Source organism: Balearica regulorum, chromosome 3, assembly GCF_011004875.1.
Source record: "Balearica regulorum gibbericeps isolate bBalReg1 chromosome 3, bBalReg1.pri, whole genome shotgun sequence".
Taxonomy (NCBI): Eukaryota; Metazoa; Chordata; class Aves; order Gruiformes; family Gruidae; genus Balearica; species Balearica regulorum.
Genome location: NC_046186.1, coordinates 26,042,467 through 26,055,936, shown reverse-complemented (window position 1 = coordinate 26,055,936; position 13,470 = coordinate 26,042,467). Strand labels below are relative to the sequence as shown.

At 33.9% G+C, this 13,470-nt stretch overlaps 2 protein-coding genes across 8 annotated transcripts in view; one reads left to right on the top strand and one right to left on the bottom strand.

Moving 5' to 3' along the window:
• Nucleotides 1–11,919, top strand: part of ANGPT2 (angiopoietin 2) — a 45,765-nt gene extending 33,846 nt beyond the window's left edge. For 2 of the 4 annotated variants that reach the window (XM_010297995.2, XM_010297994.2), the window contains 4 exons: nt 4,137–4,238; nt 4,754–4,920; nt 7,734–7,864; nt 9,278–11,211. In XM_010297995.2, coding sequence (XP_010296297.1) covers nt 4,137–4,238; nt 4,754–4,920; nt 7,734–7,864; nt 9,278–9,438 — 561 coding nt within the window. In that variant the 3' untranslated portion in view covers nt 9,439–11,211. Of the gene's footprint in view, nt 1–4,136; nt 4,239–4,753; nt 4,921–7,733; nt 7,865–9,277 lie in introns of all 4 variants that reach the window. The other 2 variants (XM_010297993.2, XM_075747326.1) reach the window with 2 other exon arrangements.
• The window catches only part of MCPH1 (microcephalin 1), a 133,318-nt gene that overhangs the window by 69,776 nt on the left and 50,072 nt on the right, over nt 1–13,470 (bottom strand). The gene's annotated exons all lie outside the window — the stretch shown is intronic.

The window sequence follows — 13,470 nt, the reverse complement described above, 5'->3', positions numbered from 1 at the left end:
GTTTGAAGACTTCTGCTGCCTGCCTAATCTTGGTATCTATTTTTACTAGTTTTATGAAATGTTACATTTCTTCCTTTTGATATAAAACCTAGGCTAGGCTGAAAGGTCAGAAAAATTCTGCTCCAGTAATGAATGTTAGAGAAAACCTCATATGCATATCATTTTACTGGAGAACGAAGATTTTTTTTAAAAAGAAAGTTGTAGTCTAAAGAAATGCTTCCTCACCCCTCATCTTTCACATACATCATGAAGAAATTATTCCCTCTGCAGACTGACACAATTTATTGTATTTTAAACTAAGCAAATCCTTTCCTTCATCTTACTGAATAGCCTATCTCTATCCTTAAAATTAGTTATGCATATACATAATTCACTTAAGTATTTTTAGTAAAAAGTAATAAAAATAGATCAACTTATTTAATTAATTTTCTTTCTGTAATCTTTACTGCCATTTTTCTTCATTGACTTTATTCTTTCCCAAATTAAAAATCAAGTGTGTATGTAAATTTGAAGTTCCTGGTTTTACAGTAAGTATTTTCATCTTGTTTAGTCAGAGAATTGATTTCTAGGGAAATGATCTGGAAAGCAGAGGAATGATTTCATGAGCAAAGCTGCATATGCGAGGGCTTGAAAGAGGGTTCTGGATTGGCAGTCAAGCCTGAAAGCAAAGTATTTCACTGTAGGATGCTTACTTAATAGGTGATAAAAAGAATTTTCACTTTTTAGCTAGTTCAAGGGGTCAAGTGTGCAACCACAAAGTTCAGCAGTTAGAAACCACACACTGAAATCTCAAACAGCAATAATCTTCTCATCTTTTCAAACAGTTACTATGACACTAGAAGGAGATGCTGTAACCAGTACATTCCTTTGCCTGTGCCACATTTTCCACCCAAGAAAGAAAAGGATTTCCTTTTCCGAGGCCATAAAACTGGCATCTTTCGGAAGCACTTACAGATGACTTACATGAAGTTTTTTGGTGTGGAAAAATTATACTCCCAAATTTACATAAACTTTATGAAATTGTTACTGGTAAGAATCTACATGAGATTGTTATGGACTTCTCCTTCAATTTCTTTTATGTATTTCAGTTCCTACTAAATTGCTTCTGCCTTTGGGAACAAATTTGCAGTACACCAGCATTTATCCCAAAGAGTCTACAGTGTCTATAAAAGCTAGTTGTCTTACCATTCACATACAAAATGGCTACTGGCTGTAACAGGAATATTTTATGTAAGACATTCACAGTCATTCACTGTTTGAGAATATTTTAATCTCATTAAAACTAAATAAAGTGCTATTTTAAAGCATTTATATCTTCAAAGTAATAATTCCAGCTGAGTTGACATTTAGATGATAGACATCAAGGAAATTGCATGTAACACTCAAAAACATCAATTAACGTCTACAACAGCAATATCAGACTGGACCAGTAGCCATGTAAATTAATACCTGGCCTTTCTCTCTGTAAGTAGTTTAAACCTACATGTTTCAGAGAAGGGTGAAACAGTTCTGTTCTCAACCTGGCTGCTTATACTGTCCTTTCAGTAGGGTGAAGCTTCAAAGTCAACAAATTTCTCTACACCAATGCTATTTGACCACTGTTAAATCAGCATTTTAACTTGTAGAGATGCTTAGTGAAAGTATCTATATCTGCTTTAGCCCATCCCTAGTATCCCTCTTCGTAGCCTCCTGCAGAAATTAATTTTCACATATGCATTACACATCACATGAGTTAGCTTTCTAAAACAGATTGATCATATTTTACAGTAGCTTTTCTTCAGCATTTCCTTTTCAAGGCAATTTTTATTTTTACTACATTTTATTTATATACTATTACCAAATCTTTACCACTCATTAAATACAGATGTTAGTAAAAACAAAAAAAAAAAAGGCTTTGAGGTGCAAGGAATTGCATACAGCAGTAGAAATTAAAGTTGCTCCTTTCAGTTAAATTCCTTTCACATGACATACTTTAACAAGTAATCCCTAATCCAACTCTTCTCCTTATTTCTTTTATCTTTCCTAAAATTCTCCAGTTGAACGTCTCATGATTCTCTGATGTTGAACAAAGAGTCTAGATACAACCTTAAAACCCAGTATCTGCTTTGGATTTCCAATGTGTTACAGCCTATTGAAACACTAACATGTTTGATATTAGCAGCTCTGAGGGCTTTCTTTCCCTTCAAGAGTCTGATGCCTTTGAACAGGTTGCACAGTAAACACCCTGCTTGATGTATACAAACGTGTGTGTATGTAAAACGTGTAAAACTTGTACACAATACACAAACACGGAAATACATGAGCCAACTCTATTGAAAACTTAGTGAGGAGCACACTTCACTTCCTAAGATGACACACAGAGCACTGCCACAGGCCAGAAGGAATCTCTGGCTTCTCTGAAGTCATACTTTTTTCAATTAATTTCCAGGATGTCTAAAAGTTCAAAGAACTCAAACCTGCTAACATCGATCAGACAGTCTGCCATAGAAGAGGATGAGAAAGACATATACCTTCAGTGACATTCAGTCACAATTTGGGACATTTATAGGCACATTGTGACAAGCAGCAGTAATATGTTAGATAAGAAGGAAGACCATCAGGAGATTTCTTTTAACAAAAAGGAGAAATACCCAAATTCGTATTGGGTCTAGGTGTTTTTTGGTTTGGTGTGGGTTTTTTTCTCCTTTTTTCTTATTTTTAATTAATCTCTACAGATGAAATATCAAAATGTAAGAAGCCAAATTTTCGCTCCCACTGCTGTAAATGCAAAGATGCAACTTCACTTAATTGATGAAATAACTGGAGTACAGATTAGAGGTTAATGTAGTTTAATACTCAAAACTACAATTTAAAAACTTTTAAAAGATGTGAAGTAATTGTGAAGTCTCAGAACTTCAGTATCTTTGCAGAAAGTGGTAAAATAAAAATTTAAACTTCCAAAGGAGAGAACCTAGAGGACTAACTGTGAACTCTCCCAACAGGAATACTTATACAAGAACTTTAAGATTTTTCTTAAAGTTAGTATCAGTACTAATATGTAATTTATATAGATACTGATTTCACTTTGACTGATTATACTGTTAGTTCTATATCAGTTTAGCTCCATTGACTTCACACATCTACTTTTAAGTTCTACCAGTTTCAGAAAAGCAGAATTAGATGCAATAATTTTAAATCCTTTCTCAAGAGAAATGGTCCTAAATATTCACTTAGTCAGAAGATTTTCTTGTTAATTTTTCCCAAACATCACTTTAAAGTTCCCTCTAAATTTTCAAAACCATGTCCCCAGTATATTGGCACCCCCAGTAGGACCTTTTATCTGACACTGCAGTGAACATATACCAGAATTCTATTTCACTCACTCACTCTCTATTTTAATCTAGAAAGAAATTGACTGAACAAGTCACCTATAAACTTGAATTATACTGTGCCAGGATGCACTTATTGGGTATTCTAAAACCGAGTTCAGTGAGCTGCCTATTACATGCCAATCCTTTCAGATGTTGAACAATAACTTGGTAAATTCAAAGATGATTTATGAGTATTTCGAAACATCTTATAGTAGTTACTTTCTTGTTCTAGAATGTAAAAGATACTCATTTCAGTCTGTATAATAGCATGGCCTCAAAGTTTAACTTTCAGATAATAGTTGTTCTACACTTAGATTTAATTTTGGGGCAGCAGACCATCTGCAAATGTATTGAACAATGACAGTGGAAATAAAAACATATTTTGGTTTGCTCACTGCCTGAATTTAAAAGTGCGTATACTCTGAGAAACCACGGGAAATCTGAATGGGGCTCTCATGAAAAAGCTGGAGAACATATCAGTGTAAGAGGGAAATAAAGAATGAGAAGGTACATTGATCTTCTTCTTCCCTTAACACCAGCTACCAGCTATTTGTCAATTGTATTCTGTTAAGTGTGATATATACCGAGTAATCACATTTATTTGTGGATAATGACAACCAATTTGTATGAAAGCTATGAAAAACAGCATTTTTAGGTTAATACACCCATTTTGCACTTGTACACTTTAAAACTTGCCGCTATACGGAATTATGCAAAGTACAAGGTTTGTATGTTTGTTTTCACATGACTTCATGTACTTATGCTGTTACATGCTTACTCTGGTAGGCCTACTGTGACATGGAAACTGGTGGAGGAGGTTGGATGGTCATTCAGAGACGTGAAGATGGCAGTGTGGACTTTCACCGGACATGGAAAGAGTACAAGATGGTAAACAATACTTTCTGAAGCCTTAATATTAGTAGTTATTATTATCTGAAATCTGGTATAATAAAGTTATATTAATAGAATCCTTAGAATGTAGCAGGTTTTAGGAGTTGTCTTTGTCCTTAGGTGTTCATTTAGAAAATGTCAGAGTAGTACAAGTTGTCTGCCTCAGCAGACTTGCAAGTGTGATGTTTGTTTTTAAAGAGAAACCTCACTTGTGTTTAATCAACTGTTCCATGATATGTCCACATTTTTTGAGTTGTTTATATTTGTTTCTAGTGGCAACAGTAGAAACGGCTCCAAACCTAAGCAATATTGATTCACTATTTCAGATTCCTGAGTTTGTCTTTGCTGAAATTAACTTTTTGAAATACTATGGATCTGTAACCCTCACAGAGACAGTAAAATTCTTAGCTGACAGACTGAAAACTATTCAACTTAAAAACTGATAAAGTGATCATTTCAAACTCAGAGAAAAAATGAACCAAAGTTATTTATATATACAACTTGAATTACAGGGATTTGGTGATCCTGCTGGGGAGTATTGGCTGGGAAATGAATTTGTTTCTCAGCTGACTAATCAGAAGCGTTATGTTCTTAAAATACACCTGAAAGACTGGGAAGGAAATGAGGCGTATTCATTGTATGACCACTTCTCTCTAGCAAGTGAAGAACTAAAATACAGGTAAGCAGAAAAATCAGATCTGAATAAAAAAAAAGAATTATAATAATCATTCTAGTCTGTGTAGATGCATGACCTTATTGCATACAAATTATGACGCTTTTTCATTTTACTCAGAAAATAATGTTTGCTCCATTTTTCACCTATTACCTAAAACAATTTTAATAATATTTTTTTTTTTCCCTCCAACGGAGAGAATGTATATTTTACTAGTGCACACTGGGTGAGTGTAACACACAAGATGCACAAAGATGAAGAGATGGTATGCTATAGGGTAGGATACACGTACTAATATAGCAGATGGCAGTGCACAGTTTTCAGGGCAATAGAATCTGTCTGCAGTTGCTATCAAATCCTGATTCAAGGCAATAAATACATTTCTGGAAGGTCGATGACTAAGATGAATAATACTGCAAGGAGATTTTCCACTTAAGTCAGTGGCTAGGAGGAGCTGTTCTGTCATCATGAAGAGCACACTGAGGTAACACTACCTTCTCCTTCCATGACCCACTCAAAGAAAAATGCTCCTACCTGTGAAAATGAAGCTAATAGCAAATGTCCGGTCTCACCCCCTACAAACATGCCAATTTAAACACCAGATTTTAATGCATCTATTACTTATGCTCCCATCATTCTGTAAAATGTGAAGCTTCACAGTTTCTTCTTACATATTTGGTTAAAATAGGAAATAACATAAATTTGAAATAAATACTTTGCATATAAATAAATATTAGCACAATATTATACACTTTAAGTAGTATCATAGCATTAACCATTTTGAAATAGTATCAGCCACAGCTGAAAGATATGGGCAGTTCATACTTTATTCTCCAGGCTTTCTGTAAATGCAGTAGATATTGTTTGATTGGTTATAGAAGAAACTAGAGACTGTACACTATAACAGATGCTTTCCTACTACATGGTCCAGGAAATGTTTCTTTATAAGAATCTTACAGATTCATGGAGCTCCAGGTGACCAGACAGAAGAATTGCCTAAATTTAGATTAATTTCTCCAAGATTTCTAGCACCTATTTGTTGTAAACAAAGTCAATCTGATGCTCAAGAGAACTGATGCAGTTACTTCAACTCAAGTCCTATGAGCAAAGCAATCCAAAACTATCAGCATCTTCCTCCCCCAAAACGTTAGATCTTAATGCCTTAGTAGTATACAGTTGTCTCAACTCCAAAGCAAATATTTTTTCATCTGGAAACAGTCAGAATCTACAGCAGAGATTTTTTTAAAAATAATGCTTTAAAATACTTATAAAGGCAACCTTTGCAAAATGGGTCATTACCCTTGTCCGTTTACAATATTAAAAAATAATTACTGAAAACTAAAATGGTTGTCTGTAAATAGATACTTCATTTTAAAATGCAACCAAACGGAATGCAGCAAGGAATGCAGTGGTTTAAAGAATATATTTAACACTATAAAAAAGAAAAACCTAAGAAAGTACTCAATTAAGAGCAACTTTCATTACATTAATACATTCTGAATGCTGCAAAGATTATGAGTTGAGTCATAAAACTGAAATTTTTTAGATTCATAGAAAAATTGAGATCAGAATAGGTTGTTCAGGGCTTTATCCAGTTGGGTCTTGATAAGCTGCAAAGGTGGAGACCGCACAACCTGTTCCACTGCTTGTCTGTCCTCATGGTGGAAAAAAGTTTTCCTGATACCCAGTCAGAACCTCTCATTTCAATTTACATCCACTGCCTCTTGTCTTCTTTTATACTAAGCCATACTTTAAAAACATGAACAATAATAAATGAATAATACTCTGCTTACATTAGACTTCAGTTGATATTTGAAAATTGAGCCTAGGCTCTTACATTATACTTTAAACCTTTAGTACCATTTATGTAAGAAATTGGCTTAAAGAATTTTGAACTCACCTTAAGAAAAAACAGAATATTTAACTTTTTGAAAAAGATTTTTGAGAAAATTTATAATAAACTGATCTAAATGAATATCTACAACTTCTATCATAAACAGAGAATTACATGCAAGACGAAGACTGATCTGGGGACAAGTTAGTTCTCTGCAAAGAGTTAGATCTCCTCCTTAAACAAGTAGGACAGGTCTGAGAAGGATAAGCTATTTGTTACAGAGACGCAATCAGCAAAGAGATACTGTGGAGTCAGAGGGTTCAAGTCCTTCCAATTCAAGATGACACAGTAATAGCTGTGTAATCGCCTCCCCAGTTTGGTGTCCTGTGTCTCTCTCCACTGAGACTGCATCTACACCTGTGTAAGCAGATCCCAACAGTAGCAGCCTCACTGCAAACTTACCTTGCCAGGAAATTGAAGCAAACTTAAATACCGGTGATGATTTAATATCTAGTTGGTAATTAGTAGTCCAGGTAATGCTATTATTTCTCATAGATGCAAAGTTGTAATGCTACATTGCCATGTTGTGCTAACAGAAAAATAGGAATAAAAAAAATTTTGGTTTAAACTTTTGAACTCGATTAAAAAAATAATTGCACACAATGTACTTACAGTATTAAGAAATGCATGATCTATATGAAAAATTTCAGGAGTTGGTATATACCTGCTCTCATTTTCTGCTAATATGACTTAACAAAACAGTCCTCTCTACAAATGTGGAGGCTGTTCTTTAGAACATTGTGCTGACCATTTCTGCTCATATGAAAACATTATGCTGCAAAACAGCTTACAATTGTACATTGGCCATAAGAGACCTCAGCTATTTGAACAGGGTATTCATGGCAAACTATTCCATCATTATTTTGCAGATCAGCTACCATTAACTTCCATGTAATAATTGTTTTTCCATTCCTCACTTCTACAGGATCTACCTTAAAGGACTTACTGGGACAGCGGGCAAAATAAGTAGTATAAGCCAACCAGGAAATGATTTTAGCACAAAGGATGCAGACAATGACAAATGTATTTGCAAATGTTCACAAATGCTAACAGGAGGTAGGAATGTTTTTTTGTTTCTCAGTCTTCCTATTTTTATTGGCACTGAAATTGTCTATGACATAAATAATGGTAATTTCGACTTAGTAAATTTTGACTATTGAAGAAGTCCAAACCTCACAGATACAAACACTATCTACGGTGACTCCAAATGAAATATTTTATCATTTGACGAAGGTTAGTTAAAGTAAAACAAGAGAAGTGAAAACAAGAGGGAAAAAGGTCTCTAAAGTTGGGGTACAAGAAAGTCTGAAATTGTGGAACTAATCAGAGAGACAGCAGATTCTTCTTCCAAGGAATGAGAGAACACTCAGAGACCAAAACACTTCACTCCCTCAGAAAAACTTGTTTTAGAGATTCAGTTGGTCAGTGAAATGGCTCCTGATTCTTTAGGCACAAACCCTTTCCCTAACTATCCAGAGGAGAAGAAAACCCCCAAAAGCTGCTGTATACTGTACATGCCACAGAAGAATACAAGTATTTAATTTCATATTTCAGTATAATTATGAAATGGCAAAGATACACCACATATATGAGATACCTGCATTTTTCTAATGATTGTTCAGTAGTTATTGGAGTTTTAGTTGGTATTTTTATCTTGAACCACACAAGCCATTCTATAATTTGTCAGTCTAGAATTCCACATTCTGAAATGTAAACAACTGCTTTGTAAATTTGACTTCTCTTTCTGTTATCTCTTAAGCAATGGTTCGTTTCCCTATAGTACAAGTTGCAAGACAAAAGACAGCTTCGGTTTATCCAAAAGGATAATTGGATTACTGCCCTGCAAAACAGAACACACACATTATCGCCATCATAACAGAAGTATAAAAATATTATCTTCTTAATAAAAATAAATTTTCCTTATGACCCACTAACAGGCCAGGAGCGTAAGGATACAAAATAAGTTTGGGCTGCTTTTTTCTCCTTTTCCTTCTTACCAAGTTTCAGCACAGAGGTTTTGAACTGATCTGCACAGAGAACTGAAACAGATAACTGACTTAATCCTCTAAAAATAATTAAGAAAGGAGTTCAAATCTGCGAAGAATGGGAATTTACTAAAGAGCAGATAAAAACCAAAGATGACTCAATATCATTATAGTTCAAGTTGAGTTCTGCCCTCAGACTGTCAAAAATAATGTTTGATATCGATAATAAATTAAGCTGGATTGAATACCTTCCCTTCTCAATTTTAAACTACAATATATTAAATAAGCTTCAAGAATATGTAGTTAATATATAAATTCATTTCTTTTCTGAATTTGAAGCAAGTATTTTATACTGACACTTCCAAATCATAAGAATTAAAAACTGGGTTTAGATTTCTTTCTTATTTCAGGACAACAAAGTATCCTTATATACTATTTTTAAAATTACCTCTGCTGATGTTTTTCTTTGTTTCCTGTCTTGTAGGATGGTGGTTTGATGCATGTGGTCCTTCTAACCTCAACGGAATGTATTACCCATTGCGACAGAACAACAACAAGTTCAATGGTATCAAGTGGTACTACTGGAAAGGCTCGGGATACTCTCTCAAAGCCACGACTATGATGATTCGACCAGCAGATTTCTAAATGCTTTTTGCATTATGTGAATTATGTATTGTATAGTTTTCAAAGACTTAATTTGCCAAGCATATAAACACACATCTGCAACTTGTCTCATTTTCAAGCCCAGAAAATATGCGCTAGTGTTCTGAGGGGATCAGTTCAATACAATTCCTGAATTGCAATAGCCTTGATCAGATAAAGCTCGTATTATTCAACCAGACACAAAGTCTAAAGCGTCAACCTGACATAACAGTGATTTGGCCAAACGACTGAATAAAAAGAACATCCAAGAAACTGTCAGACAACTTAAGGACTCTGTTTTACAGATCATTTATTTTATGTATGTGTTAGTAAATAACTGGAACTGTGAAAAATAGATAAAATAGTTTTAGAAATATGCATTTTGCCTCATCACTGAACTTTAAACATTACTCTAATATAAAACACTTAAGTAGATCTAGAACTATTTATCTTTGTGTCATGTTTGCCTTTTATGTACATAAAAAAATACTGTCCTGTAATTAGCTCAATACTGTAGTTAAAGAGTACATTCTTTCCCCCCATAGTCTCTTAAACAACTTCTTACACTTTTTCAGGGATTTTTTCCAATAGCCTGTATTACTTTATTTAACAGAGGACAAATAGCATTTAAGTACTTTGCATTTATTCTTGGGAAATACCATGTACAAAAATCACCGTTTCTTTCAGTTTGTACTTATTACAGTCACTCTCAGTTACAAAAATCCCTGCAAATTACAATATAGTATGTATTTCTTTATATTTTCATGAAGATTGCACTTTTTTTTCTTTTCTTGTCATTTACTTGTAAATGATCAGTATTTTATAAACCGAGACAACGGCATTAACACCAGATGTTCAGTTGTCTATGACAATCAGTTATCACCTGGTGCTGTAGTACATCTATGTGTTTTGTAAAAATAACCTTAACTGAAAAACATGCATGTTCTTTGATACAATTAAATTTATGCTCATGAGTTAAGATACAAATCACTACATTTTAAAAACGGGAAAAAAAAATCTGAACGTTATCTAAGGTCATACTGTGGGATTTTTTCAGTAAGGTTACGACTTTTTCCTAGAAATTCTCCGTAGGTGGGCCCTCAATGTATGCCGCAATGTGAATAAATTACTGGTTAATTTTTGATTTTTAAAAATTTTATTCCTATATGCTTTAAAATTGTGTACTGTACACTGCAGTTCAGATTGAGAAGATATTTCTTCATAAATCACACAAAATAATTTTGTAGAGATTTTTCCCCAAATTAATTCACTTTAGGTTTTAATTCTCATGCTTAGTCTTTGCCTTAAAGTAATATTTTTGTAAAATTTTAATTTCAACAGATGACTGAATTAGTTGCAAGGCAAGAGTATATCTCATACCAAAACACAACGAGACACAACATTTCTAGAGGCTTACGTAACAAAAGGTATTGTATTTTAAAAACAGTAAATAATTTTGAGAAAGATGGAAGAAAACTCGTCATTTTATACTGACAGTCATTAAAGCTGCTATCAGACCACTCACACCACCACCATTCCTCTTCACTGAAAATGTGTGTCAGCATTACTAAAGGGTAGCAGAGACAAAAAATACTTCTAATATTACTTCACGATCTGATTTTAAATAAACCTAACAAATGTAAATTAATAGTCATCATCTGAAGAATTGCATAAAATAATCTCAATGTTTTTAAGATTACTGTTTAATATTTTATTGTCTCTCTCAGCAAACTTGTAAAGAGAGGTATATATCCCAAACAAACAAAAAAGTTCACAAAATTGCTTTCATGAATTTCTAAATGCCTTAAAGATCAAGTCTAGCAGACAGCCACCAAGCTAGTAAAGGAGCTAGACATACCAAGCGGCACACGATATACCAAGAGAGTCCAAGAGAGCTGGCTTTTTTTAGCCTGGAGAGGAGAAGGGGAAGGGGAGACCTTACTGCTGTCTACAGCTACCTGATCAAGGACACAGAAGAGAGAGCGAGACCGTTCTTGGAGGAGCACCGCAATAGGGCAAGAGACAGGGACAAGAGACAGCAAACACAAGTTGGAATTGGGGAAATTGGATTTTCTTTTTAATTTATTCATTAATTACCATGACAGTGAACTGAACAAGTCCTTTGGAGCAGACCGTTGAACTAGACAACCTTCAGAGGTCCTTTCTAATCTAAAATATTTTATGATTCCATGAAATTTAATAGAAAAGCTGAGTCTAGATTACTGTATTTCCTGCTGTACTGCGTTTAATCAAACAACTCAAGAAAATATACCTGATATGTGAGATAGTAAGCATATCCAGCCCAATAACCCCTCCCTCCAGAAAAAAAAGAGAAAAGCTTCTTAAAAACCATGATGGAATCTGGCACAGTATGAATGCTCTACTTGGCAAAGAAAAATAGTGCTAACTTCTGGTTGACATTAACCTTCGTTATTTTTGTAAGAAAACACTATATGACAAGAATAATTAAATATTACATGGCTAGTTTTGATTTGCTGGAAAAAAGTCTTTATAATACTTAAAGCTTTTTGATGACTGTTCTGGGAAAGTGATCGAAGATATTGATGTAGACATTCAACAGATCAATTGTTTAATGAGACTTTCATTTTTTTTGAAAATGGAGTAATTTATCAACGTGAATGTAAAATTTTAGAGTGAATATAGTTTTAAATTACGTTTGATCTAAATGACATTGCATACCTTAAACTACAAACACCAAAGTGAAGTGAGAGCAGGATATTTCAGAGGGAATGCAATAATAGGAAAAAGAAGGCTGCAACAACTGCTTTGTACTTAGTACAAACAATTAAAACATAACAGCAAGATAACTCCTTCTTTTAATTCCTTCCTGTAATCAAATAAACTATATAAACCTAGCATGCACTTCCATTTTCTCTAAATACTTCTTAGGAAGCAGAAGAGAAATAACAAGAAAAGAAAGGGAATATAAACACCCTGCATTCTCAAATAATACTTGTATCTTTAAAAATAAGATATCTGTTACAGTAAGAAACCAGAACGACTGAAGAAGGGAATGCCTGGAAAGGCGATGGAAATATCACCTTCAATTCCTCTGCAAGAGGAGCACACTGCAAACAGAAACGATTCAGGTTCGTGGCACAACCATAACCTCCCTCAATTTTATCTTCTCACCATCTCTCAAGCCCTCCTTACTTCTGCTTTAGGAATAAAAACTGTAAACAGAATCTAAAAAACAACCCCAGCAGGAATCACTTCCAAAGAATGCTATGTAAGTTGTTACTGATAACATACTTGTTTAATAATCAAGGTAGTCTGAGAAGAAACAGAAAACTCAAACCAGCTTAATCTGAAGTACTGTGTTCTTTTTTCATACAAATGCAGAAAAGGCGAGGGGGAAAGAACATTATTTATTTTTCACATTAAGTTTCACCATTCTTAATGTATTTGCTGTATTAAAAAAATCTACTTTCTCCTTTTAGAAAAAATACCACATTGTAATGGATGATTAATTTTTTGGGCTTATTTCAGAATAACTGTTACATTTTCCCTACATTTTGAGAACCTACAACTTATAATCATGAAATAAAGTCTTCTCCTCGAACATGTAAATTTACATAAATTATAATTTAGAAAGAATGTTAAAAATAAGTTCTTAACAGTTAATCACAGTAAAAATGAAGTTCAAACGCCATTAAATGTTCTTTCTTCAAAGCCCATATGAAACTTTGAGAAACAAGTAGCAGATGATAATATATTTAACTAGCTGCTACAATATAAAAGAAATTGTGAAACCTTTTTTGGCAGAACTTCTAGAGTGATTGACTAGTAACTTACCAGAATTCTACTTGTTTTAAAACCAAAATAAAATTACTTTTTAATCAATCACAACACATGGAGTACAGATACACCTGGATCTGCACAGATACACCATGCCCCCACATACACGTTTTTGCACTACTTCACAATTCAGTACTTGAGAATGAGCATTAAAGGCAGGAAAATGCTTCCTTTTACCTACTTAGTCCTTTTAGAAGCAGTAATTTTCCATTGCCA